Source organism: Punica granatum, chromosome 1 (assembly GCF_007655135.1).
Source record: "Punica granatum isolate Tunisia-2019 chromosome 1, ASM765513v2, whole genome shotgun sequence".
NCBI classification, from domain to species: domain Eukaryota; kingdom Viridiplantae; phylum Streptophyta; class Magnoliopsida; order Myrtales; family Lythraceae; genus Punica; species Punica granatum.
In genome coordinates, this window is record NC_045127.1 from 1,729,731 (window position 1) to 1,756,749 (window position 27,019).

Consider the following 27,019-nt stretch of genomic DNA (forward strand, 5'->3'; position numbering starts at 1 on the left):
TGTGAATAATAAATATATGAAAACGTTTTTCACTATTAAAAGTATAGAAGATCATCCCAAAAGATTATTTCCTCCTTTTAGATTTTTCGAGACTTTTAAATAAATAAATATATATTTAAAATATTATTGGACGCGCATCTCGAGGAAATTCAATGATGTAAATACTATGTTAAATGTTTTACAGGAAATGAATAAATTTGTTAAATTAATATAAACTCGATGAAGGCCCGCGCGTTATGCAGATGATTATTAAATAAACTTTAAAATAAAAATCTCAAAATATAAAAAAATTATTTGTTTCATTAAATAATGTAAAATTTGATATATATATATATATATATATATATATATATAAATCATTGAGTTTTATGTAGAATTAGGAATTGATGAATAAGAATCTAAAACTATAGAAATTAATTTAGTATCATTGTTATGAGTACTCAAATCAAAGTTTGTAAAAATAAATTGATAAACTAAAATATTAAATTCAAAGTTGATGAGAGAAATATGTTAATTGAATTATAAAATATTAATAAAAAGAAAAATTGAAGGATTTAAATTACTAAAGCAATTCCACAACAATTAGTTTGAAAATTTTGCATTAAAAAATTTAATTCTACCAATCAAACTTCAACCAATGAATAAGAATAAATAAATAAAGCTATTGAACTCTAAGTTCATGAAAAAAAGATTTTCATTAAATTATGAAATAAATATAAAAAAATATTCAAAATATATAAATTAGAAAAGTCTTATAATTATTGAAGCGGCATCTATAATGGAACTCGAATAGAGATCATATCATTAATATCAAATAATAAATTTTGAATTTGCATTAAAAAATCCATTCAACAAATCAAATTTCAACTAAGAAAAAGAAAATTTTGGAGAAGATTAATGAAACAATCAATATCGAAGCAATTAGTTTGAAATTTACATTGAAAGATTCATTCTATGAATCAGAACTCAACCAAAGAAAAATAATAAAGAAATATAGCTATCGAACTCGAAGTTTATGGAGAAATGGTTTTCATCAAATTCTGAAATAAGAACAAAAAAGAAATATATAAGGCATAAAAATCAGAAAGTCTTACAATTTCAAAAGCGACATTCATAATGTAATTGAATAGAAATACTGCGAAAACAATCAATATTGAGATAATCAATTTCAACTTTGCAAATAAAAGATCATTTAACAAATCAAAATTCAACCATGAAAAAGAAAAATTTTGGGAAGAAGAGAAAAAAAGATGTTTAACTTATATATAGAATATTGTTCTCTTTTAAAAGATACTCGGCAAGGCGGGTGACCATATATATACACCCATGTTGAATTATCAGAAAACAAAAACTATATATTTCATATAAACATTTTAATTAATATAAATTTAATTTGGCGCGGCAACTATATATATATATATGAAATCTTTTTTTATAAAAATATGTAATCTATATTTGTTGCGGCAACTACAATATATATATATATATATATATATACATAGATTTTATCTTCATTCATTTTCTTTTTTTCTTTTTTTGCAGCACATACAATTCTTGATTTGACTTTTATTCAATGGTTCCCATTTATTACTAATACTATTTAAAATTAATAATAAAAAAATCTCATTTATCTATATTAGAAAATCTATACATTATTCGATAATTATGAAAAAGTGATGATGGTTAATTGAGAAAATAATATTATATAGGGAACCTCTATAAATATTATAAATCCTCATTAATATTGCTCTCCAACTCTATATATTGCTATAATATATATGAGCGGTAGTTTGATTGTTACAATATAAAAGATTTCTTGAATAGCAGCTAATGTGTATAATATATACTATATTGGGTTATATGCAAATAATATATGTATTCTATTGCATAATTGATGATAAAAAAAATTTCTTAATACATAAGTGATGATGTGACAAAGCGAGAGAGCTCCATTTCTTATTTTTGATGATGTGTAGCGTGAGAATTCAGCTTGTGTTTTATTATATATATATATATATAGATAGATAGATAGATTTTGTTATTAGTAGTCCTTCTCTCCTTCAGCTGATTTTCCATTTAATGATTTATAACCCAAATTAGAAAGTGGTAATTGACCAATACGACATCTTAGTCATAGAGACTTGCGAACATTAACATATTATTGTCAAGTAATTACAAAGCCTAATCATTTGCATCTCCGTAACTAGGTATTATTAAAATCTAAAGGAATCCATAGCTGACGATCTGAGCATGAAAGATTAATAGCCAGCACATCAAGAAGTAATTTGCAATTATGTAGCAATAGAGAGATAGAACACAGTTTCGACATTCATGATAACTATCGGGAAATCCAGCGCCACTTGCAAGTGCTGGAAGTCGGGAGCTTGCATGTTGAAGGATGGAGATCGTTGGTACACAATCGAGGCCACTCGTATCAAAATTCTTGCTGTTAATCCGCATACATGAAACAATTCCCCATTCGATTGGAAATCGAAGGCGTGAAGAATGTACTTCCACCCTCTCCATTCCCTTTCCTCATACCTGTGTTTGTCATCCTGTGTAAAGTAAAATTATTATTAAAAGACTTAGATATCATGAAGGATTGATATTTGATATGCCGGTTTGATTCGTTTCTAAAATTGACGCCATCAACACAACTCCAGTGATAAATCACATTGGTCCTAGTTCAGTTGATATATTATTCTAGAAGCCAGAGAGAGCGCAAGATCAGATAATCAGATGATATTGGTGATACAACAATAAGGTTGCTTTTGGTTTCATAGTAGGATTTTAAAATCAGATTTTGATTTTGATTTTGAGTGGTATAAATGGGGCCCACCCTTTGACTTTGTATGTGTTATGTTGTTTTGTTGTGGAAAAAAGTGGTATAAATGAGGCCCACTCTTTGACTTTGTATGAATTATTTTGTATTGTAGTGGGTAGAGTTAAATTAAAATTGTGATTCTAAAATATCATCTTGAAACCAAACAGGCCCTAAATTTTACCTTCAGGAACATCTCCAAGGGGACTTCAAAAATAGCATCCACCTCATCATAGCTGAGTATAGGTACAAACTCGTCTGGGCTTTTAAGCAGGCCCACCACGGGGACAACCCTCAGAAGATGCTGCAATGGGGGCCCAATGGGCCTGGCCTTGAGTTTTTTTTTTGTGTAATTGTAAATGTGTATATATAAAACTAGCGGAAAGTGGTCGATCAAGGTATGCTACCAGCAGGCGTACAAGAAGCTATTCCTGTAATACGATCTCCTTAACCAAGAGAATTGATGGGATGGAACTCATTTCTGGCGTTTGGTATGAAACAATTTGAGTAGAACATTAGTTATTTTAGATTAAATTATTTTTCCATCTGAACCCTGATATCTGGAAGCTCAATTGGGTCGCGACTAATCTAGTCAAGCCAGGTCAAACTAAATTATTTGGGCCTATAAAATTGTCGTGTTTGGTTATATCACAGTACCGAAAATCTTGATTGTCGTCATGGTTGCTAATATGAATAGGCACCACGAGGGATTATACCACTTTGGTGCAATCTCCAAATACTTCTTTCCAACGTTACCGCTAATATCTCTCTCTCTATATATATAAACAATGGCCTAGCTGAATTCTCATGCCGCTATATTATCAAAAATAAAAAATGAAGCTCTCTTACGCTACCACGTCTTCGATTTATATTGAATAAATTATTATATTCCTATAAAGGAAGGAAATATTCTCATATAGATGTGTTCGAAGCTCCCCAAGTCGTGCTCTAAATTCAAGTGGTGAGGAATTTGATGGACCTTATAGATGCTATTCTGCAATGAGATGGCATCTTACCTACATAAAAATAATTTTTATACAAAAGATGATCCAATTTTTTATATATATTTCTTAGGAGATTTAGTCAACAACTTTAATTTTCATTAAGATTTTGTTACGATATTGATTACTCTATCACATTGGAGAAAATATATTATGAACAATTACATTAATTATTTTTATTATTTTGTCCAAAATAATTATTTTTATAGAATTATTGCATTTTTATATTTTAAGAATCCAAAAAGTTCCTTATTTTAATATTTAACTATTTCGCAAATAATTTTCTAACAATAATTAGATACTGATGATTATTTTATCCTATTGAATATTGTATAGTTTCAGAAAATTTTATTTTACGCTAGATATCATATTCAAGAAATCAAGATTTGATACATATGAAGTTAAAAATATTTACAATTCCGAATATACACTATCCATTAAATATTGAATACAAACATATATTATTTCTTATGATTTTAATTTTATAATCTATATTAATCATATGTGTATCTAACCACAAGTTATAAGATATTTTCCAAAGCTAATTTCATAAATTCTGTTTCTTCTATTTTTTTCAATTCAAATATATACTTTCCAATTATTTTGTTTTTCTAAAATAATATTTTAGATTATGTGATTCTAACTTGAGCCGTACAAGGTCGTGGAGGGGCAATCTGCCTACATTAAACTTACTTATTGTCACTTTAGAGGAATAAAAGCAATACTCCCCAATATAAACTAAATTATGACAACGTAATAAGATTACTATCAATGTAGTATTATACAATAATCATTTTAATTGAGAAAATTAAAAACATTTCCCATGCAACGCGCGTGTTATCATCTAGTTTAATTAGTAGTAATCTAAATTGGTGATAATCTAGATTGTCAGTAATATTTTTTGGCAATGTACGATATGCCACTATAGATCGTTCCGTGGTATCACATGGATTATGGAGTAATAAGCATACACAGTAGAATTAAGAAAACCTGGGAGAAGAAGGGCTCAAGAGTTGCGGCAACTTCAACGAGATTAGGATCCAGGCCAATCTCTTCCAGGGCTTCCCGTAAAGCTGTCGCGGCGTCGTCGGTATCATTCTCTTCCATCTTCCCACCTGGCAATGCCACATCCCCTGTACTTCCAACAAAATAAAATTTAGAACAGTTATATATTCTTCTTTTGAGTTTCTGTTTGAAGTTAGTTGCGCATGGATTACAAAATTTTTACCCGGGTAAGAAGACAACTTCATGGACCTTTTAGTGAGTATAACCCGAAGTTCCCCTTCATGGCCCTCCAAGAGACATACCAACACAGCTGCTCTTCTCTCCTTCGAGTCATTTCCAGTCACCGAAACCAACTCAAATTCCTCATTTTCATGGGACAGGACCTTACCAATCAGTCGTTTCCCGCACGTAGGGCTGCTTCTTCTGATCCCTAGAACCGAAAAGAGTTCAGACAGACTTCTCGAGTATTTTTAGTGCACTACCAGTAACATCGGGTACTATACCAAAGGGTTTATATTGCCAATGCCAACATTTTATAATTCCCCCTGCAACTTGTACAAGAATATGAATATTCTTCGTATGCATTGACCATAGGCACAATGCAGCCAGTGGCCTCAAGATATATTCGAATAAATATGAATAATATGTTCCCTTGCCCTGCTTCCCTTTTTAGCTTTTGATTATGTTTCGCTTTCAGATCAATTTAGCCTCAAATTACAAATATTCTAAGGTACCTTTGGTGCTCGCATCCTTCCTCCTTCCACTTAGCTAGAAATGCCTTATTCATCGCTATAGAAAAGGATGGTTGAAGTGAGAATATTAATCTGGAACTCAAGAGCAAGTTGTTCAACTTGTTCAATTGGACCAGACTGCAATTCTTACCGCGTGCAAAGTAGGGGTCCTGGTAGATATCGATCCCGGCTAATTTGTTTTAACTTATGTATATCAATTCGGCGAGTTGTGCCTTCACTTTGTGGATGCTGTGGCTTTGTATATGCTTTCCATACAGCGAGTAGAAGTTTCACCAAAAAGGATGAAGCATAACCAAGACACTAATTCCTTCCTGCAGTTCGAGTTATGATGGAGAAAATTCCAAATTGTGTAATGGCAATAAGGAAATCGACGAGGAAGAAAATCCAACAAGGAAATGATACGTGAGTTGTTGATGTGCACCGTGACAAAAGGAGATATTTCTCATGAAAATTGAATTCATCATGTAATAATTAGTCATTTCATCAAGATTTTTACGTCTCTTTATTAACGTTGATTGGTTTAAATGGTTCGGCGATTGTTTCGCTTAAATAAGGTCTCGAGTTCGAGTCCTTGTGAATGCAGAAAATTCAAGCTTGGAGAGTTTTAATCCTTAGTAGACCGACCCGACTCGACTGAATTAGTTAGAGCTTAATTAGACTTTCAGATACTATGATTCACATAAAAAAAAACTGATAAATTTCCTCGTATTGATAGTTTCTGACGCCTTGTGCCATAACCGGAGAAAGACGCACTTACCTAAGGGCTAAACTATAATCTTGTTTGTCACATCCTAAAATTGTATATCTCAGTAGGCCAGCGGTTAGGCCCGAGAATTCCTGTCATTATGCCGAAGGTACCACATTCTGAGGGCCCGTGGCATCTTCAATAATGTGTGCCAAACATTGCAATCAAGACACGTGTGGAAATCAAAATTCACATTGTTATGATTGAGGTCGCTATGCTCATCTATGGGTAATAATTACGAGAAAACAGGACATCGATTTATAATACTCTGCCAGTTTGGTCTATATATGTGTAGCCGAGATAAGAAAAACACTGCATAATTAATCTGTCCCAATCGAAAAGCGAGCACTGTGTGGTTATTGATCATTTGCGACTTAGTCCTCGAGTCATTTTAAGGATGCTGAAGATGCGGCACGTTCGCGCCAGCCGGGACTTATTGACCGGGAAGGCCCACGCCCTCTCATGATAGTTGTATTTACTGTACGGCATGTAGCTCCTTCATATTCTCTTGGAACCATCCTATATCACTTTCAAATACGTGCATCCCTTCGAAAAGACTCCGAACAGGCACAAATGGACATAAAACAACTCGAAAACCAAAACCCTACATACGTGCCTTATCATCTAACTTATGATTGATACCGAATGACAAATATCACTTCCATCAGTCATCAAGTTGATCACTTCGTACAAATGTATGACGAACTATATACATATACACACACACACACACACACTAAATTCCCGACCTCTAGGATGTTGTGGCTTCGTATTTTGCGGTAAATTCCCGAAACTATTAATCTACGTAGTATTCTGTGAAGATAACCAGTATTTCTAAATTACGATTAGTTTTGTCACAGAAAACCGTCTCTATATATATTTATCTAAAATCCAAGGGTTGTTTAATCGGAAAAGTTTCATCGATGCTTTTATTTTCCTTTTGGTTCTCTGATTAAAGCATATGTAAATATATAAACAGACAATTCCTCTCCTCCTACTTCAATTATATCCCAAGTTTTCATCCCTTCTCAGATCGCTGGATGGAAGCTTCTTCGCATTCCTTGGCAAGAATGTCACAATCAGCGCCGCTCACCGCCCCAAACTTCAGCCCTCAGAAGGACGGCCGCGAGCTGCGACTCTCGACGGACCGGAACTTTGCGTCCCATGGAAAGGTCATGATGCTAGTACTGATCATATCTTTCACCTCCTTCTTCCTCTTCCTGATAATTTTCCTTTACGCAAAACGCCCCAGTAATCTTTCTATCCCCAAATCTGATTCTGCTTCGGACCCGGAGGTCCACCCGACAGTCCACTTCCATGGTCCCCTCACCAGCAATTGCAATGGTTCACGCTCCGGTCACGAACTGCAACAAGAACCAGAGAAATCAGGTGAGGACACCCATCAAACAGTCTAGCTCAGCTAGCTAGCTATTTTGTACTATCAGGAATAGAGAAAGCAGGAAATGCACGCCGGCCAGTAGAGACACCACCAATGCTCGACAGCCGGAATCGGGGATTTAGAAGGGATTTGTTTGGTTAGTTGGTTTTATGTTAGTTTTGTATTATGCATGGTCTGCCTTTGATCTTGCAAACTCTAATCACAAAATAATTTCTTCATTCCTTAACTTAAATCGGTAGAAGTCAAATTAATTATATATATATATATATATATATATAATTGCAACACAAGTCAAATACTTAAGATCAGTCGGAAAGACTTATAAATGTCCCTAGCAGTCGGATGTCATGATGGCAGAATAAGGGAAAGCAGGAAAAGACCACCAATGCTTGAAGAGAAGCATTGCGCGAATCACAACTTTTTTTTTTTTTAATGATGATTTATTTTGATAAAATGGATGCATGGCTTTCTAATTTCTATTTCCACCGGCAAAGTTATAGTGAAATGACACTCTTTGAAGTTATAGCTGTCAAATAGTAAAAAGTATACAGTAATATAATTTTCTCTATTGGATAAATAGGGCCTGCAAAAACATCTATATATACGATGGTACCAAGTTTTCCGACAATATATCAATGGTGCGCCACACCCCGATAAAATTCTTTCTCGGATAAGTTTTGTTGCCTTCCGTTGAACTGTCAAAAAATATATACAGAGTACATAATACAACACTCATCCGATATCTAATTGTAACATGTACTTCCTTCTAAGACCCAAAGGGGAAGCTAAATTAGATTTGGCTACCTTGCTTTGTCTATTGGGAAGAACGAAAATCCTCTCCTTGACAGAGGTAATAACATGCCTTACAATTTGCGTAGTCTCAGTAACAGAGTTATGAAAAGTTATGGCATTTCTCTCTTGTCAGGCCGCATAAATATAAAAAGATCACAACAGTTTCAAGATGACATCAATTTTTCTTCCTTTCAAGTTAGATCCAGTTCGCCAACTGCCTGCTCATCCCCGGCTTGCTGAGGTTACTTGACCGAATTCCCTTGGTAAGATCCGCGAGTAAAGAGCAAATGGTCTCTGTCTTCCTCAACCACCCCGATAAAACTCAGTACCTTACTAGTTTCTGCCAAAAAGAAAATATTATTGCCATGAGACTGCCATACAACAATATTTATCCAAGTTGTGGGTTTGGTTGGTTATAAAATTCAAGTAGGAGGAGCAAAAGATGAGGGAAAAGAAATTAACCCGACAATTCAGAGAGCCACGAATGTTGTTTGACCTACGTATATCATGATATCATAATCTTCAACGGAAGTGAGAGAGAAGAAAACCTTTCGACGTGCCTTGCAAAAAGCCTTGCTGCCTCCCTATCTAACAACAGAACCAAATATCTTAAAAAGATGTCTCTCTTATAATATGTCATCATGATCTATAGAAATACATATAAAGATGTAGAATACATGTGGCAGATTATAATCAGGGGCGTGTTTCAGCTTCGATCTAATAGTATATCTCGATCCGCTGATGTCATTATTAATAGTTCACTGCAAATCTGAACTTTGAAGAACGTAAATCTAATATTCCTCTAATGCAGTAGATTTCTTGTTCCTGACTGTGGCAATCAAGATTGAACCGAGACTTGAGCAACATTGAAGATTGTTAGATATATATGTAGGACAAACACGCAATATTACACAGAATGATATGAGTTAATTCAGACTACAATTCACAGATTAATTTGATGATTTATATATCTATGAAATGCATATTATTATATGACACAACATATAATACATGGCACAAATATTTTTTGTAATGTAATATATAATTGTTCGAATGGCTAGCTTGGCAACCCAACAGCACGACTCACACTGGTCACAACTGTACCTGTCCTGTCTCTGAGCACTCACCAGCTCTTAAATTCCAACAATACATATATAATAACACTGTGTCATTACCAATGGGAAAAAAATAACTAATGGAATTCTCATTTTTAGAGATACTTTATATTTAGATTTAATAGGAAATTGGTTTTTGTCCTTTTTTTTTTTTTGAGAAATAACTAATAAAAACGATCTATTCAATGGAGACGGGAGAGAGGGAAAAGGGAAGAATTAAAAAGGGGAGAGTGGCCGTTGGAACGGCCTCAAAGGTCTTCCTGGACCTCTGTTTCTTTGGCTTTACAACTTAGAACATTCATATTAACCTCCACATTCTTCTCCCAATTTCTCTCTCTCTCTGTCTCATTTTCCTCATTTTTCCCGGAAAAGAATTTTTTTTTAAAAAAAAAGGGGAAGAGAAATCCACCATTTCCGGTCCCAACCCCCATTTGCCTGCAATTACCATCCCCCCCACTTCCTCCATCTCTCAGGTGACATTCCCATCAATCCAAACGTTGGTAGTGTTGCAGGCCCCACCTAGTTATCTTGGAATTGTTCCGTTTGAATTCCCGATCCCGAAAGTGATGTTGTTCTTCCCCTAAGCCTATTGATTCGGGACCTTTTCGTTTTTTGTTATATGGTACGGGTTTCAGATCATTGAATTTAACTCATTGATCATAAGACGATGCAACACAACCTGTTTGCGACGATGCGTAGCTTGAAGATGGTAGACGGATGCAAAGGCCCTCAAATCTACACCCTCAACTCCGAGCCTACCTCCGGCAGTGGCAGCAGTGTCAGGGAGAAGCTCTTCCACCACCTCCAGGACCACCTGAAGGCCAACTCCATCCGGGTGAAATCTAGCCGGAACTATGATCCGCCATCCAACCAAGCACGGCATTTGTTGGCCGAGACTTTGCTCTCCTATGGCCTCCCTGGCACTGAAAACCTCGAGCCCGAGATAGAGTCGTGCCTCAAATCTGTTGATTTTGTTGAGACTCTTGCAGCTGCCTCCCGCCATGTGGAGAGCTGCCCTCCATCTGAAAAGTCGGGTGCATATCTCGAGCAATGTGCTTTCTTTATGGGGTTCCCTGATCCGAAAATGTTCCGGCGGAGCCTTCGATCCGCTCGACAACATGCCATTGATGTTCACACGAAGGTTATGCTCTCGTCATGGTTACGGTTCGAACGGAGAGAGGATGAGCTCATCGGGACATCATCCATGGATTGCTGTGGCCGAAACATTGAGTGCCCTAGGGCTAACTTAGTGCACGGCTACAATCCGGAAACGGCTTATGATTCTTGCATGTGCTCCCGACCTCCTAGGGGTGATGAGGACATCTTGATGGAGGATGCGGAATGCTCAACTTCCGATGATGATAGCGACATGTCGTTTTGTATTGGCGATGATGAGGTGAGATGCATTAGGTACAAAATGGCGTCGCTCTCTGGACCATTTAAGACAATGTTGTATGGAGATTTCAGGGAGTCCCGAAGGGAGAAGATTAATTTTTCACATAATGGGGTCTCGGTGGATGCAATGAAAGCGGCCGAGATATATAGTCGGACAAGAAGGTTAACCTCATTCGATCCTCCCCTCGTCCTAGAGCTCCTCTCTTTCGCAAACAAGTTTTGTTGTGAGGAGATGAAATGCGCTTGTGATTCCTATCTGGCTTCTCTGGTGGACAACCTTGACAATGCCTTGATATTGGTCGAGTACGGGCTAGAAGAGACCGGATATCTTCTAGTGGCAGCATGCTTGCAGGTTGTATTGAGGGAGCTGCCTAGTTCGACGCAGAACCCGAACGTGATGAGGTTGTTCTGTAGTCCAGAGAGGAGGGAGAGGTTGGCTCTCGTAGGACATTCCTCCTTCGCATTGTACTATCTCTTAAGTCATATTGCTATGGAGAATGACATGAAATCTAACATGACTGTCATGCTCCTAGAGAGGCTAATCGAGTGTGCAGGCGATCCGTGGCAAAAGCAGCTCGCTTATCACCAGCTCGGGGTGGTGATGCTCGAAAGGAAGGAGTACAAGGATGCGCAGAATTGGTTTGAGGCAGCGGTCGAGGCCGGGCATCTCTATTCATTAGTGGGCGTCGCAAGGACCAAGTACAAGCGAGGGCACAAATACTCAGCCTACAAGTTGATGAACACTCTCATTTCTGATCACACGCCAACAGGGTGGATGTATCAGGAGAGATCATTGTATTGCCTCGGGCACGAGAAGATGATGGATTTGGATATGGCTACCGACTTAGACCCAACCCTTACTTACCCATACAAGTATCGGGCCGTCCTGATGCTAGAGGAGAATAAGCTTGGGGCTGCTATCTCGGAGATCAACAAGATAATTGGCTTCAAGGTTTCCCCCGATTGCCTTGAGTTGCGTGCCTGGTTCTTGATTGCCCTTGAGGACTACGATGGGGCCTTGAGGGATGTGCGCGCTCTGCTATCACTGGAACCAAACTACATGATGTTCCACGGGAAAATTCACGGGGAACAACTGGTTGAGCTTCTCCAGCCTCACGCACAGCAATGGAGCCAGGCTGATTGCTGGATGCAGCTCTATGACCGATGGTCAAGTGTTGATGATATCGGCTCGCTGGCGGTGGTGCACCACATGCTGGAAAAAGATCCTGGAAAGAGTCTGTTACGGTTTAGACAATCGCTCCTACTTTTACGGTGAGTTATATGGATGAATCTGACACACAAATTTACTTTTACATTGTGACAATAATGTGTTCCGTGTAATTTTCATGATATTGTTCCATTCAGGTTAAATTGTCAGAAAACAGCAATGCATAGCTTGCGGTTAGCTAGAAACTACTCAAACTTTGCACACGAACGGCTTGTCTATGAAGGCTGGATCCTATACGATACCGGTCACCGCGAGGAAGCCCTGGCCAAGGCTGAGGAATCGATCTCCATCAAGAGATCATTTGAAGCCTACTTCCTCAAGGCGTACATTCTGTCGGACTCAGCTTATGATTCGGATTCAGAGGTTTCATCTTCAAGCGTTATCCAATTGCTGGAGGAGGCCCTTAGGTGCCCTTCTGATGGCCTTCGAAAGGGACAAGTAAGTGCTTAACTTGTCTATTAATTGCCTTGGCAGAGAAGGGTCTGAACTTAGAAGGGGAACAAACTCCAGGGGCAAATTAAGATTTTAACAAAGTTTAAGGCAGGTTCTCATATTTTTTTCGAATTTCAGGCTCTGAACAATCTCGGGAGTATATATGTAGACTGTGAGAAACTAGACAAAGCGGCCGATTGTTACATGAATGCTCTCAACATCAAACACACCCGGGCCCACCAAGGTTTGGCTCGAGTTTACCACCTGAAAAATCAAACCAAGGCCGCTTACGATGAGATGACCAAGCTAATCGAGAAAGCTCAGAACAATGCATCCGCATACGAGAAGCGTTCCGAGTACTGTGACCGGGACATGGCAAAGAGCGACCTCAGCATCGCAACTCAGTTGGATCCTCTCAGGACTTACCCTTATAGATACAGGGCAGCAGGTAAATTAAATTAAATTCGACTTGCCTTGTCATCCCGTGCTATTAGCTACCAAGATGACCTATTAACGTTTTGGGCGTTCTCGTACAGTTCTAATGGACGACCACAAAGAAGCTGAGGCGATCACCGAACTGTCGAGAGCGATAGCTTTCAAGCCCGACCTGCAGTTACTGCATCTCCGAGCAGCATTTTACGATTCAATAGGCGACCTCGCGTCCACTATTAGAGATTGCGAGGCGGCGCTGTGCATGGAGCCTGGGCATGCCGAGACGCTCAAGCTGCGTAGTAAATCCCAAGAACGGCTCAAAGAACGACAAACGAGGGAAAGTTAGGGCATCCCAGCTAATTGTGAAAATATGTCCTGTATCTTTCTATATTGGGCAAATTCCTTTTTTTTTTTTTTTTTTATCCTGCCTAATGTATATTTAATGGCTCCAGGAGAGGCATATGATAGGACAACAAATTCAGTCAAATATGTTCTATACGGTTTCCACCTCTAGAAATCATTACTAATATGTCCTTTGAGAGGCGAGGACTGCAAAGAGGGTTTATAAAAGGAAGAGTTGACACATAGCATGTACATATGTCTCTTTGGATTGTATTTAGTGGGTACCATTCAATCACTATACTGTCCGACAGATAATCCCGGCATTTGTAGAACGTATAGAATGAGAGAAAATTCAAAGAAAAAATGGTTTGGGGTCACATGGAAGATTCACAATGAACAAGCATTTGTAAGACGTGAAGTATTGCTGAATTTGATTTCATGAAATCTTAGCATTAAGTATTTCTTCATTTCGTTGACCTATGTGAAATAAGCTACACTGATGTTTCTATTTTCTTTGATAAAATAATGACGAGACTCTACCGAAAAAAAATAACGATGGGATCTCTATTTTAATATAGCGCAATTGTAAATTATAATAAGATGGGGTGCAAATGAGTAAACCGCTTTTCATATGGGCGATTTTACCTATAGTACAGGAATCCGTAATATATTAGAAGTATTTCATTAATAGACTGAAAACGTATTGTGGTTTGAAAACGAAAAAGTGTAATAATATATCCGCTTGTAAGATATCCGTTCGATTCTAGATAGTAGGACTATCTATATCTCTTTATTAGATATAGTGACGAACTATGAAAAAAATGCATCGTGGTTCCACCAGGGAAAAAGTCAGTCCAGATGTATTTTTTATTTCCAAAAACACATGGTCGAAACTATAATATAGGATGTTAGAATGAAATTGTGAAGCCCGTCGGCCCATTACCCCATAATATGGGCCATAAGAAGCCCATCAGCCCACTTACCAAAAGGATGGCCCAATAAATAAACCTGGAAATTAGTGGACCGAAGCGCCTTCCACAGCGCACACGGGGGTCTCGCACGTGGGAGATTTCAAATTTTAGGGTTTTTCGGGCAACGATCGCGGGCAGCCACGGGCAGGGAGAAGAGCGTGACCGTAGGGCTCAGGCAGGTTTCTTCATTTATATTTCACACTCCCACCCGTTGTCGTCTTCTGCTCCTCCCGCTTCTTGTTCCCATTCGAAAACACGCAGAGCGATTTCCAGCGGCCTGCGGCGATTTCGTATAATCGATCTATACATACACAATCTCCGTATACTGTAATAATCCCTTTCTCAATCAATCCCTTCATCTCTCTCTCTTCCTCTCTCCCTGGCGTGCGCTTTGCCTCGCGTAGGCAGTAAGTCAAGGTCGTTTCAGCGGGAGTGAGCTTTCAGTGGAGTGGAGGGAGGGCGCCGCAGAGGAACCCTAGCTCGGGGTTTGGAGTGTCCATCGGCTGGTTCGGCTGCGAGGTACGATTCAACACCAATCAGTGTTCATATCGCGGATTCGTTGATTTCTCGGGTAGATGTTCCTGTTGTGCTGCGTGGCAATCCGTTCTAGGGTTTATCATTTTGGTGTCGCCTGAAATAGGAGTCGTGTTTTGATTTTGGATGTCGAGTGTGGGAAGCCTTTTGAAATGCTTGAATCGAGGCTTGCTTGTTGTCTTATGGAGCCTTAAGCGATGAAGTGGATGGAGGTTTAAACATCTATGGGTTTAAGCTAGATTATTATTCAATTTGTTGGAATTGGTCCGTACTCCTGCTCGAGGTTGCCCATCCGAGGCTAATGTAAGTTCAGTAAGAAGGGATCGAACCGGTAGTAGCATAATCGATATATGCATGAAACTATTTGCTATTGCACTTGACAATTTTTCATCGTTTTGTATTTTGTTTGTGTGCTTGAAGAGCTGTTAGCTTTTTAGCTGGATGCAATCAATTTTACTTGAAGCATATGATGCAACTTGACATATTATAATAACCTGTAGAAAGTAATTGTAGTATAATGGATGATTTAGAACTTCTGGTGCATCTCGCAGTTTTTTTTTTCTTTTTTCTTTTTTTTTTTGCATTTTTAATTGTTTATGTTGTTTTCCTGTAATCATCCACTGAGATTTTCTATTTTAGGTTGCAAAGAAATGGCTATGGAGATCACTCAGATTCTGCTATCTGCTCAAGCACTTGATGCAAGAGTCAGAACTGAAGCTGAGGCTAGCCTTAGGCAGTTCCAGGAGCAGAACCTGCCTGCTTTTCTTCTGTCCTTGTCTTTTGAGCTGGCAAACAATGACAAACCTATTGAATCTCGCCGGTTGGCTGGTATTATTCTTAAGAATTCCTTAGATGCAAAGGATGCTGCCAGGAAAAACTTGCTTGTTCAACAGTGGGTTGGAATCGAGATTTCCGTTAAGTCTCAAATCAAGGAATTGCTTTTGAGGACCCTTGGCTCATCTGCTCATGAGGCATGGCATACTTCTGCACAAGTGATTGCAAAAGTTGCTTCCATTGAGATCCCGCAGAAGCAATGGCCTGAACTAATTGGGGCATTGCTCAACAACATGACACAGCGAGATCAGCCTGCATCCCTCAAGCAGGCAACACTGGAAACTCTTGGATATGTATGCGAGGAGATATCACACCAGGATCTGGCGCAAGATGAAGTGAACACTGTTCTCACTGCGGTGGTTCAAGGTATGAACCTTGCTGAGCATAGCCCTGAAGTTCGACTTGCAGCAACAAGGGCACTTTGTAATGCTCTGGCATTTGCTCAGACAAACTTTGATAATGAGATGGAGCGCAACTATATAATGAAAGTGGTCTGTGAAACTGCCATGTCCAAGGAGGCGGAGATCAGGCAAGCAGCTTTTGAATGTCTTGTTTCCATAGCATCATTATACTATGAGCTGCTGGAACCTTATATGCAGACCCTCTTTGAACTGACATCAAACGCTGTGAAGGGAGATGAAGAGGCAGTGGCCCTCCAAGCAATTGAGTTTTGGAGTTCCATTTGTGATGAAGAGATAGAACTTCAGGATTATGAGTCTCCTGAGGTTGGGGAATCTGGCGCCCCTCATTCATGCTTCATAGAGAAGGCTCTGTCAGTTTTGGTTCCTATGTTGCTGGAAACTCTGTTGAAGCAGGAAGAAGATCAAGACCAGGATGATACTGTCTGGAATTTATCCATGGCAGGTGGGACCTGTCTGGGTCTTGTTGCTAGGACCGTTGGAGATGCCATTCTGCCTCTTGTAATGCCCTTTGTTGAGGAGAACATAAAAAAGCCTGACTGGCATTGTCGTGAAGCTGCCACTTATGCATTTGGTTCTGTTCTTGAAGGCCCCACTGCTGAGAAGCTCTCTCCTCTGGTCAATGCAGGCTTGGATTTTCTCCTTAGTCTCATGAAGGATGAAAATAGCCATGTTCGGGACACGACTGCATGGACCCTTAGCCGTGTTTTTGAGTTATTGGATATTATATCTTCTGAGAATCTTCAGAAGGTGGTCATAGTATTGCTGGAGAGTATAAGGGATGCTTCCCACATTGCAGAGAAGGTATGTGGAGCAATCTATTTCCTCGCCCAGGGGTTTGAAGATTCTGAAAGCAGTTCTCTTCTCTCACCTTACTTGATGGACATGATCACTGGTCTTCTTAATACTGCTGATCGCACGGATAGCAGTGACTCCAAGTTGAGGTCATCTGCTTATGAGACCATAAACGAGGTGGTCAGGTGCTCCAATCTTGCGGAGTCATCTCAAATCATAGTCCAGCTGCTTCCTGTGATCATGAATAAGTTGCAGCAGACCTTGGAGCTCCAGATCATGAAATCCGATGACAGAGAAAAGCAGGGTGATCTGCAAGCATCTCTTTGCGGAGTTCTTCAGGTCATCATCCAGAAACTTAGCAGTACCGATGAGACAAGACCTGCAGTAGTTCAGTTTGCTGATCAGATCATGGCACTGTTTCTCAGTGTGTTTGCTTGCCATAGCTCTACTGTCCATGAGGAAGCAATGCTCGCAATTGGTGCTCTTGCTTATGCTACTGGTGCGGAATTTTTGAAATATATGCCTGAGTTCAGCAAGTACCTGCAGATGGGTTTGCAGAATTTTGAGGAGTACCAGGTCTGTTCCATCACAGTGGGGGTTGTCGGAGACATTTGCCGAGCTTTGGATGATAAGATCTTGCCCTTCTGTGATGGTATCATGGAACTTCTTCTCAAAGATCTCCAGAGCGACATGCTCCATCAATCTGTGAAGCCAGCGATATTCTCTTGCTTTGGAGATATTGCTCTTGCAATAGGGGAGCAATTCGAGAAGTATGTCCATCATGCGCTGCCCATGATGCAACAAGCGGCTGAGATTTGTGCCCAGATCGACCCAAGCGATGAGGAGCTGATGGAATATGGGTACCAGCTCAAGCGTAGCATTTTCGAAGCATACTCAGGAATCCTCCAAGGGTTCAAGGATACTAAGTCTGAGCTCATGTTGCCCTATGCTTCTCATCTCTTGCAGTTTATCGAGCTGGTCTGCAATGACAAGCAGAGGTAATTGCTCATTCATTCATTCTACCTAAGTTCTCTTCTCTGCCCTTGGTAATTTAACTGAATCATAATATCTATTTTTCACATTTCATAGGGATGAGAGCGTGACGAAGGCTACAGTTGCCGTGATGGGCGACCTTGCCGATGCCCTAGGCTCAAATACAAAGTTGTTGTTCAGGGACTGCGTGTTCTACATTGATTTCTTGGGGGAGTGTCTTCAGTCAGACGATGAGCAACTCAAGGAGACGGCAACTTGGACCCAAGGAATGATTGGGCGGGTCATGGTCTCATGAGGTGAAGCAAAGCTCTTCGGGTCACTAGGGTTTAAAGGTTCATTCTTCTTGAATGCACATCTTCATGTGGTTTCTCGTAAGGTTCTTTTTAGGAAACTCGGAACAAAAAGCAAAGTGTTGTTATGTGTCCCTATTTGTGCGGGTTTTCCAGAAGTTCTGGACCGATGAGATTTTGTTTTGTCAAATTGTTAGGTGAGGGTTAGAATGGATGGGGAAATTCTGTTGGGTGGCGGTCTGTTATGGGGGTTACCCCTTTTTTAACTTTCTTCAGTTAACATGTCCACTGATCGGTGGTTTTGTCCAGTCATTCTTCGGTCTGAAATTCTGTTTATGTTGCGGTCGGTGGGCACCGGTTAGTGCTTCTTCAATGCAAATCTGTTTAAATCTTCAGGTGTTCCGGAATTTCAAATGTTGTTCTTGTGCTTATAGATGGATTTGAAATCAAAAATTGCAGGGAAAGCTCCTGCAGATTGTTCCTTCTGTCCCTATTATCATATGCCCATATATCTAATCTGGCTAGTTTCTCCAATTTTCTGATGTATTTGGGCTTGGTTTGGGAGTGTTACTGATGGAGAAGTATTAAAACAAAATCTCTGAAAAATAGGTGTCAATTTCAGAATAAGTTTAAGTATTTTGAAGAAATTAATTTAAAACTATTGAAAGTAATAAAAAATAATTATTAATATTTGAAACAGATTAAGCCGAAGTAGATTTCATAAATGTCTATTAAGCTGTTTGAGAAAATCACGTTTGTAATTGTAATTTTGATTGAAATCATGGTTTTAAAAACTCTCACTAAACACTAAATATGCTTAAAGTTATTTGAAAAAGTGATAATAAATCTTATACTGCACTCCGAAACAAGCTCTTAGGGTGTGTTTATTTCAATTTAATTATTTAAGTATTACAGAGTTAGTTATAAGACAGTTATAAAATGAATTTAAGAAAGAGAGAAATAGGAGAGATATAGATATAAACGATTTAATTATCAAGCAAAAAATTACTTAAGTCATTAAGTAGGAAATTTTGATTTAATGAAATAAGTCATTCTTAATTTATTGATACTCTTCATCTCTCATAAAACTTTTCTCATCCTTATTCATTCATTCGTTCTTCCTATACATATTTTCCCTTAACTAATTAAGTGCTTAATTTTTGAACACTTAATTTATCAATTACCATCTTAGTCTTTTGAAAAACCTTACATATTGGATAAGTCATTTGATTTACTTTAGTTACTAATTTAATTTACTTCAAATATAAGTAATTTATTTCAATTACTTTCTTAAAATACGTGTAACTTAATTAAAAAACGTGATTTACTCAAAATTAATTTATTTGCATGCATGAACTTTCCTACTAATAGATCACTCGAGAAACGTTGACAAGCTAAACAAGACCGATTACAAAGGAGATGTGCCTGATTCTGCTACATTGTCGAACATTCTCATGATCGACGACTGTATGTGTGATCATGGACTTCAGCCTCATCGCAGCTGTCGTTCACTTTTTAAAAACATGTTACGAGAACTGATCAAATTGTCCATTTTAATTTAATCCCTCGAAATCATTGTCTCAATCGATCGACGACTTTTAATTGCAAGGGTCGATATCAGGAGTCCTACCACATAAACTTAATCAAGGGTCCATTCTCCAAACACTTGGAAAGAGGTAACGCCCGCTGCATGGAGGCAGCCATAGAGGAAGAAGACTTTTCGAATTGGAAACATCATTTTCCGTTTCTTCATTTTTGGCCGTTTCAATCATTTTTCAATCTTGTCATACCGTGGTCACATGGGATGGAGCTCTTCCAAGATATCTTTTAGGCAGGTCCATATACTTCCAAACCCGATCAAGATGCTTCGATGAAAGTTCGATGTTCTCACCCATCAAGTTGCTGATTATTTTTCTCGTTTACGTGTTTCTTTTTACTAAATTTATGATTGAATTCATGGCCTCACCTGGGATCGTCGGAATATTAATTACGCAGATTTTGAATTATTGAGGTTGTTCCTTTAAAAACTGTTAAAACATGAACATGTGTCTGAGGAATGGATTATGAGAACTAAGAAATATTGATGTGTAATAAACAATTACAGAGTAGGCTGCTTAATTAGTAATTAGTCCCAGGAAATCACCAGTGATATTGTTTTTTCGATTGTAAGGGAGACCCATGAGCATAGTATAATAATATAATTAAATATAAAATTTAATAGTTAATAAATGGATACTAATCTCGCTAATTATCGAACTCGAAACATCTTGATTACTGGATAATGGTGTATTGCCACTCGCTACACTACATCCTCTTTCGATATTGATATGGCATTGCTTTTTTTTTTTCGGTGGAATATATGGCTTTGCTTTCAATGATTAAGTTATAACAATGCAGATGAAACTGGAAAAATAAGAATAAATAAAAAGAAGAGAAGTTTCCTTCCTATAAATGGCTTACATGTAGAAATCTAGTAATAATGTTTAGGAAATTAATGTACTTTAACGAATTCAGTTCGAGTCGAATCGATCCACTAAAGAGTAGAAAAGAGATACTAGATAATCAAAATGTGAAAATGTGTCATCAAAATGAAGCAATAAATGTATGTGTGAGCAGAATTCCTGTACATGTACAGTTTCTCTTTCTCATCATTCTGACTTTGAACTCCATTCCTATACTATCTACCAGCACCTAAAGAAGAAGTGGAGAAAGCACCCATGGAAGATATTACATTGGACGTAGTGGTCGTCGTATCTGAGGAAAGAAATTCCAAGAACCTCGCGTTGATACTGTTTCGTCGGGAATCCACGGAGCCTAAGTCATTGAGAGGCGGAAGTGGATCGTCCCGGTTCAGATATCGAACTACTTGCCTCATCGTGGGACGAGACTCAGGTTTAGGATGAGAACACAGTAGACCCAGCAGCAGCACTAGCTGCATTTCCTCGACTACGTAGATCGAGTTGAGCATTTGATCAACCACATCGAGGATTCGCCCGAGCTCGTGACACTCCATCACCCAATCGACCAATATGAAGGGTCCTGATCCAATCGGGTGCCTTCTGGTGACCACCTCGAGGAGCATGACACCGTAAGCAAATACGTCAGAGCTCGCCGAAGCCTTCCCTGTGCGGGCCAACTCGGGCGCGATATAACCTATGGTTCCAACAACATTTGTGGTGTGTGAATCTTGCCCGTGATCATACAACCTCGCAAGGCCAAAATCCCCGAGTCGGGGATTCATGTCTGCATCTATTAGCACGTTGCTCGACTTCACGTCCCGATGGATCACGACTTGCTCCCATTCCTCGTGGAGGTACAACAATCCCGAGGCGATTCCCTTCAGGATGTTGAACCTGTGGTCCCAACTCAAAACGAACCCGTCTTGGCGATTGAAGAGGAGTGAGTGGAGGCTCCCGTAAGGGATGTAGTCGTACACGAGGAGGAGCTCATTCTTGTGCTTGCACCAACCTTGGAGGTTCACAAGGTTCTTGTGCCGGAGCCGCCCCAAGCTCTCGACCTCCGCCACAAACTCTCTCATCCCTTGTATCGAATCTTTACGAGCGACGATCTTTTTGACAGCAACCTCACCCCTATTAGCGGGCAAGACCCCTCGATACACGGAGCCAAAACCCCCAGACCCGATCTTCTCGCTTTCCTTAAAACCCTTTGTTGCTGTGTGAAGGTCCTTGTACTGGAACCGGTGAGGGCAGTCCAACTCCCAGTCCTCAAGGCCCTGGCGCCGCTTCCTGATCTTTCTTTTGATTGTAAAAAAGATCAGAATTCCTAACAGGCATACCGTTATGACACAGAGAGAGGCTATTAGGGCTATGATCTGGGGCCTATAGGAAGAAGACGGACCACTGTCATTTGGCGGTAGAGGGAGTCGTGCGAGATCAAGAGATGGAGCAGAGCCGTTCAACCGGAAACTCCACCCTAACACGTAATGGAAGCTCCTTGTGCTTCCCGTGGATGCGGAGAACCCGACGTACATATTCTCTAGGAACACATCGTCTAGGTCTCTAGTAGCGGATAGGAGAGGCTTGAGTGGCTTCTCAACATCAATGGGCGATATCGTGACGTGCACAAGTTTGCTCTTTGCATCATACTCAACCCAGGCCTGGATCGGATCTCCGCTCTCCAACTTCATGTCGTCCTTCACGTTAGTATCATTAATATAATAAGCAGCAGGCTCCGTCGCGATCGAATCCATCCCGTTGATGTTGATCCCCACATGGTTCCCTTCTCTATCCAAGCCTCCGCCGTACCCGTTCACAGTGTCGAACTCGATCACGAGCATGTGGTTCGAGGTTTCCTTGTCAGTGGTGGGGTTGAAGAGGCCAAGGTAGTGCTCGGCCTGGGCCCCGGGGAACTTGGTCTTCGGGGCCACGGTGAAGGCGATCCCATACCCGCCCTGACCTGAAACCCGGGGCTTAATGGCGAACACAAAGTACGTGCTGAAGGAGGACACGTTCGGACGAACGGAATCGAACATCTGGAAGGAGTTTGGGTAGAAGGCGTGGCCCATGTCAAAACTCGACTGGTTGGTGAGCTTGAGGGTGCCGCTGGGCTTGATCACGGAGGCTCCATCAAGATCAAGATTTGAGGTGTTGAAGCCATTGAAGGTGAACTCGGTGCCAGGGTCCTGAGAAACCGCAAGAAGAGGGAGTAACAGTGACAAGCAAAGTAGAAGAAGAGAACCCGGTAGAGCTAGAGCTAGAGCTAGACCTCTCTCCATGAGAAGCAATTAAAGAGCTTGAAATCCTAAAAGGGAAGTGGAAGAAGTGAGAGGTAGGTTCTCTTGTGAGGGAAAGAGGAGTGGAGAAGTTATAGGTTTCATTTCCACTGAAAGTGATATTAAAGCTTTAATTGGTACAATTGATGGCTGTTGAAGTTGACGTCGTCCCGGTCAATAACCGCCTCATAAATTCGCACCATCGTAAATTGTAGGGAAATTATCAAGTTCTTCTCAAATAAGGTATTTTATTTTGTGTTCCAGTATTCTAGAATGAAAAAATTTATGATAGAGAGAGATTTTACTCTTCAGTGAGTCAATATATCCCGAGTATGGACTAATTGGGACTCATTGGACTTCCAAATATAAAATGGTTCATAAAGAAAATTAATAATAATAAGAAGAAGAGGAGAAACTGAAGTAAATTGTCATCGGTGGGGAAGATGCCAGGCAACTGTGTTAAGGGATGGGAGGGGGGGAAGGAGTGTCGGGTCAGAGTCAAAGACTTCTCTTCGGGAGGGCGGGACATTGTCGTCGTCGTCGCTCGAATGCGAAAGGAGTGTGGAATACCCCCCCCCCCCAACCACTGATTGCCGTGTGGGCAGGCAGAAAATTTTCAAGCTGCAGCTTCTAGATGATCATACTTAATCATCTCTTGACGTTTAATCTTATATAATGTAATGCCCACTTGATAATATAGTCCATTTCAGCTGAATTATTACTTCTCCCCATTTTGACGGAGACTTATAAAGCTTATTATTAAATTATTCTCGTTAGACTAAAGCGTGGGACTGCAAATCGAAGAATAGAAAATAATACATAATCACAAAAGAATGCGCATCATGAGCAGAGTATCTGTAGATGGCATGCAATGTAAAGTTTCTCTTTCTCGTCATCCTAACTTTGAACTCAATTTCCTGCACTATCTACCAGCACCTAAAGAAGAAGTGGAGAAAGCACCCATGGAAGATAATACATTGGACGTAGTGGTCATCGTATCTGAGGAAAAAAATTCCAAGAACCTCGTGTTGATACTGTTTCGTCGGGAATCCACGGAGCCTAAGTCATTGAGAGGCGGAAGTGGATCGTCCCGGTTCAGATATCGAACAACTTGCCTCATCGTGGGCCTAGACTCTGGTTTAGGATGAGAACTCAGAAGGCCGAGCAGCAACACTAACTGCATTTCCTCGACAATATAGACCGAGTTGAGCTTCTGATCAACCACATCGAGAGTTCGCCCAAGCTCGTGATACTCCATCACCCAATCGACCAATATGAAGGGTCCTGATCCAATCGGGTGCCTCCCCGTGGCCACCTCGAGTAGCATGACACCGTAAGCAAATACGTCAGAGCTCGCCGAAGCCTTCCCTGTGCGGGCCAATTCGGGCGCGATGTAACCTATGGTTCCAACAACATTTGTGGTGTGCGAATCTTGCCCATGATCATACAACCTCGCCAGGCCAAAATCCCCGAGTCGGGGATTCATGTCTTCATCTATTAGGACGTTGCTCGACTTCATGTCCCGATGGATCACGACTTGCTCCCATTCCTCGTGGAGGTACAACAATCCTGAGGCGATTCCCTTCATTATGTTGAATCTTTGGTTCCAACTCAAAACGAACCCGTCTTGGCGATTGAAGAGAAGTGAGTGGAGGCTCCCGTAGGGGATGTAGTCGTACACGAGGAGGAGCTCATTCTTGTGCTTGCACCAACCCTGGAGGTTCACAAGGTTCTTGTGGCGGAGCCGCCCCAAGCTCTCGACCTCCGCCACAAACTCTCTCATCCCTTGTATCGAATCTTTACGAGCGATGATCTTTTTGACCGCGACCTCGCACCTATTAGTGGGCAAGACCCCTCGATACACGGAGCCAAAACCCCCAGACCCGATCTTCTCGCTTTCCTTAAAACCTTTTGTTGCCGTGTGAAGGTCCTTGTACTGGAACCGGTGAGGGCAGTCCAACTCCCAGTCCTCAAGGCCCTGGCGACCCATCCTGATCTTTCTTATGGCTATATAAAAGATCAAAAGTCCTAACAGGCATACTGTTATGGCGCTTAGAGATGCTATAAGGGCTATGATCCTCGGCCTATAGGAAGGCGGATCGCCATTCTCTTTCGGTGGTCGAGGGAGTTGAGAGAGATTGAGTGACGGGGCAGACCCATTAAGCCGGAAACTCCACCCTAACACGTAGTGGAAGCTCCTCGTGCTTCCCGTGGACGCTGAGAAGCCAATGTACATATTATCCTGGAACACAGCATCCAAATCTATGCGAGAGTAATCAGCGGATAGGAGAGGCTTGCGTGGCTTCTTAACTTCAAAGGGCGATATCGTGACGTTTAGGCGTTTGCTCTTTGCATCGTACTCCACCCAGGCGTTGATTAGGTCCCCACTCTCCAACTTCATGTCGTTGCTAATTGCGTCATCTTCATAATAACTAGCAGGCATCGTCATGGTCGAATTCATGCCGTTGATGTTGATGCCGACGTGGTTCCCTTCTTCATCGCGGTCATCGTTGTACCCGCTCCTCGTGTCAAACTCGATCACGAGCATGTGGTTCGAGGGTTTCTTGTCAGTGGTGGCGTTGAAGAGGCCAAGGTAGTGCTCGGCCTGTCCTCCGGGGAACTTGGTATTCGGGGCCATCACAAAGGCGAGCCCGTACCCACCCTGGCCTGGAACCTGGGGCTTGATTGCGAACACAAAGTATGTGCTGAAGGAAGAGACGTTCCGATTAACAGAATTGAACATCTGGAAGGGCTCCCGGTAGAAGGCATGGCCTATGTCAAACTTCGACTGCTTGGTGAGCTTGAGGACTCCGCTGGGCTTGATTATGGATGCTCCGTCAAGATCAAGATTTGAGTTGTTGAAGCCATTGAAGATGAAGTCGGTGTTGGGGCCCTCAGAGACGGTAAGAAGAGGGAACAACGATAACAAGCAAAGTAGAAGAAGAGCACCCGGTAGAACTAGAGCTCTCTCCATGGCAAAAGGAAAAAGGAGAGCTTGAAATCCGAAAGGGAAGTGATGAAATGAGAAGTTATCTTGTGAGGGAAGACAAGTAGAGAAGTTATACTGAAGTGACATTAAACTTCGGCATAATAATGGCTGGAGAAGTTGAAGTCGTCGCGGTCAATAACCGCCTCCTAAATTCGCACCATCGTAAATGATAACAAATAATCATATTCTCTCAAATAAGATATTTTGAGTTCAAGTATTGTGATCAAAGAAAATTTATGATAGGGAGAGTTTTTTTTTTCGTTTAATCTTGGTAATTAGACTCTAACTAATCCAGTCGAGATGAGTCGGCCAACTATAAGATAAAACTCTCACGACGTAGATTTTCTCTATTCATAAGTTTGAACTTGAGACCTCGCTTAAGGAGAACAAATGCCGAATCTCTTGAATCAACCAAAATTGGTTATGATAGGATGAGTTTTACTCTTGAGCCAATCAATTGAGCCCAAGCCTGGATTAATTGAGACTTATTGAACTTTCAAATTATATGATAGTTCATAAAAAAAAATTAGGGAAAATAGTCCAATATAACACAGTTTTTACCTTATTTTCATTTCCTAGTACATTTTTTAAAGTTGTCACGATCTAGTACGAATCACCATTTTATTCCGAGATCTAACACACTGTTAAACTCCGTCTAAAAACTGTTAAACACCGTTAGACGGAGTTTAATGGTGTGCTAGATCCGGGAATAAAATGGTAATTTGTACTAGATCGTGACAACTTTTAAAAACGTGACAGGAAGTGAAAATAAGATAAAAACTGTGGTATATTGGGTTATTTTCCCTTTTTCTATTTGAAAATTCACCGTCCAGAAAAATCTGAAAATTAGTGTGGAGCTTTATAACAATATCAGGAACATGGGTTAAAAGTTTAAACTATTTTTGAGATCGGATGGTTTACAAAAACTATCAAAATCATAATACCAAAAAAATGAGTAAATATTTTCTATCTGAAGATTCACCATCTAGAAAAATTTGAAAAT

General features: G+C 40.2%; 5 protein-coding genes across 5 annotated transcripts; 2 read left to right on the forward strand and 3 right to left on the reverse strand.

Annotated features, from left to right (window-relative positions):
• Positions 1 to 2,118: 2,118 nt before the first annotated feature.
• LOC116192912 (nudix hydrolase 15, mitochondrial-like) lies at positions 2,119 to 5,329 on the reverse strand. Its single transcript, XM_031521616.1, has 4 exons — positions 5,051 to 5,329; positions 4,813 to 4,955; positions 3,006 to 3,125; positions 2,119 to 2,555 (listed from the first exon to the last, which is right to left on the reverse strand). The coding sequence occupies exons 1-4, from the start codon at positions 5,070 to 5,072 to the stop codon at positions 2,292 to 2,294; spliced, it is 549 nt and encodes a 182-aa protein (XP_031377476.1). The 5' UTR covers positions 5,073 to 5,329; the 3' UTR covers positions 2,119 to 2,291.
• Positions 5,330 to 8,848: 3,519 nt separating this feature from the next.
• LOC116192911 (ethylene-overproduction protein 1) lies at positions 8,849 to 13,615 on the forward strand. Its single transcript, XM_031521615.1, has 4 exons — positions 8,849 to 12,297; positions 12,391 to 12,691; positions 12,824 to 13,133; positions 13,222 to 13,615. The coding sequence occupies exons 1-4, from the start codon at positions 10,298 to 10,300 to the stop codon at positions 13,461 to 13,463; spliced, it is 2,853 nt and encodes a 950-aa protein (XP_031377475.1). The 5' UTR covers positions 8,849 to 10,297; the 3' UTR covers positions 13,464 to 13,615.
• A 1,025-nt stretch (positions 13,616 to 14,640) lies between these two features.
• Positions 14,641 to 18,776, forward strand: LOC116213985 (importin subunit beta-1). The gene is made up of 3 exons (XM_031549178.1): positions 14,641 to 14,949; positions 15,604 to 18,010; positions 18,102 to 18,776. The coding sequence occupies exons 2-3, from the start codon at positions 15,615 to 15,617 to the stop codon at positions 18,298 to 18,300; spliced, it is 2,595 nt and encodes an 864-aa protein (XP_031405038.1). The 5' UTR covers positions 14,641 to 14,949; positions 15,604 to 15,614; the 3' UTR covers positions 18,301 to 18,776.
• A 1,939-nt stretch (positions 18,777 to 20,715) lies between these two features.
• On the reverse strand, positions 20,716 to 23,110 carry LOC116192924 (lectin-domain containing receptor kinase VI.3-like). The gene has a single exon (XM_031521631.1). It carries the CDS (start codon positions 23,028 to 23,030, stop codon positions 20,973 to 20,975), a length of 2,058 nt encoding a protein of 685 aa, XP_031377491.1. The 5' UTR covers positions 23,031 to 23,110; the 3' UTR covers positions 20,716 to 20,972.
• A 762-nt stretch (positions 23,111 to 23,872) lies between these two features.
• LOC116192923 (lectin-domain containing receptor kinase VI.3-like) lies at positions 23,873 to 26,108 on the reverse strand. Its single transcript, XM_031521630.1, has one exon. The coding sequence runs from the start codon at positions 26,101 to 26,103 to the stop codon at positions 23,950 to 23,952; it is 2,154 nt and encodes a 717-aa protein (XP_031377490.1). The 5' UTR covers positions 26,104 to 26,108; the 3' UTR covers positions 23,873 to 23,949.
• Between the last annotated feature and the right edge of the window lie 911 nt (positions 26,109 to 27,019).

Coding starts and splice junctions, on each gene's coding strand:
- LOC116192924 (XM_031521631.1), bottom strand. CDS start 23,030: ATGGAGAGAGGTCTAGCTCTAGCTCTAGCTCTACCGGGTTCTCTTCTT.
- LOC116192923 (XM_031521630.1), bottom strand. CDS start 26,103: ATGTCACTTCAGTATAACTTCTCTACTTGTCTTCCCTCACAAGATAAC.
- LOC116192911 (XM_031521615.1), top strand. CDS start 10,298: ATGCAACACAACCTGTTTGCGACGATGCGTAGCTTGAAGATGGTAGAC. Junction 12,298..12,390: donor CAATCGCTCCTACTTTTACG/GTGAGTTATATG, acceptor TGTTCCATTCAG/GTTAAATTGTCAGAAAACAG. Junction 12,692..12,823: donor ATGGCCTTCGAAAGGGACAA/GTAAGTGCTTAA, acceptor TTCGAATTTCAG/GCTCTGAACAATCTCGGGAG.
- LOC116213985 (XM_031549178.1), top strand. CDS start 15,615: ATGGCTATGGAGATCACTCAGATTCTGCTATCTGCTCAAGCACTTGAT. Junction 18,011..18,101: donor GTCTGCAATGACAAGCAGAG/GTAATTGCTCAT, acceptor CACATTTCATAG/GGATGAGAGCGTGACGAAGG.
- LOC116192912 (XM_031521616.1), bottom strand. CDS start 5,072: ATGAAGTTGTCTTCTTACCCGG. Junction 4,956..5,050: donor GAAGTTGTCTTCTTACCCGG/GTAAAAATTTTG, acceptor TTGGAAGTACAG/GGGATGTGGCATTGCCAGGT. Junction 2,556..3,005: donor CCTTGGAGATGTTCCTGAAG/GTAAAATTTAGG, acceptor TACTTTACACAG/GATGACAAACACAGGTATGA.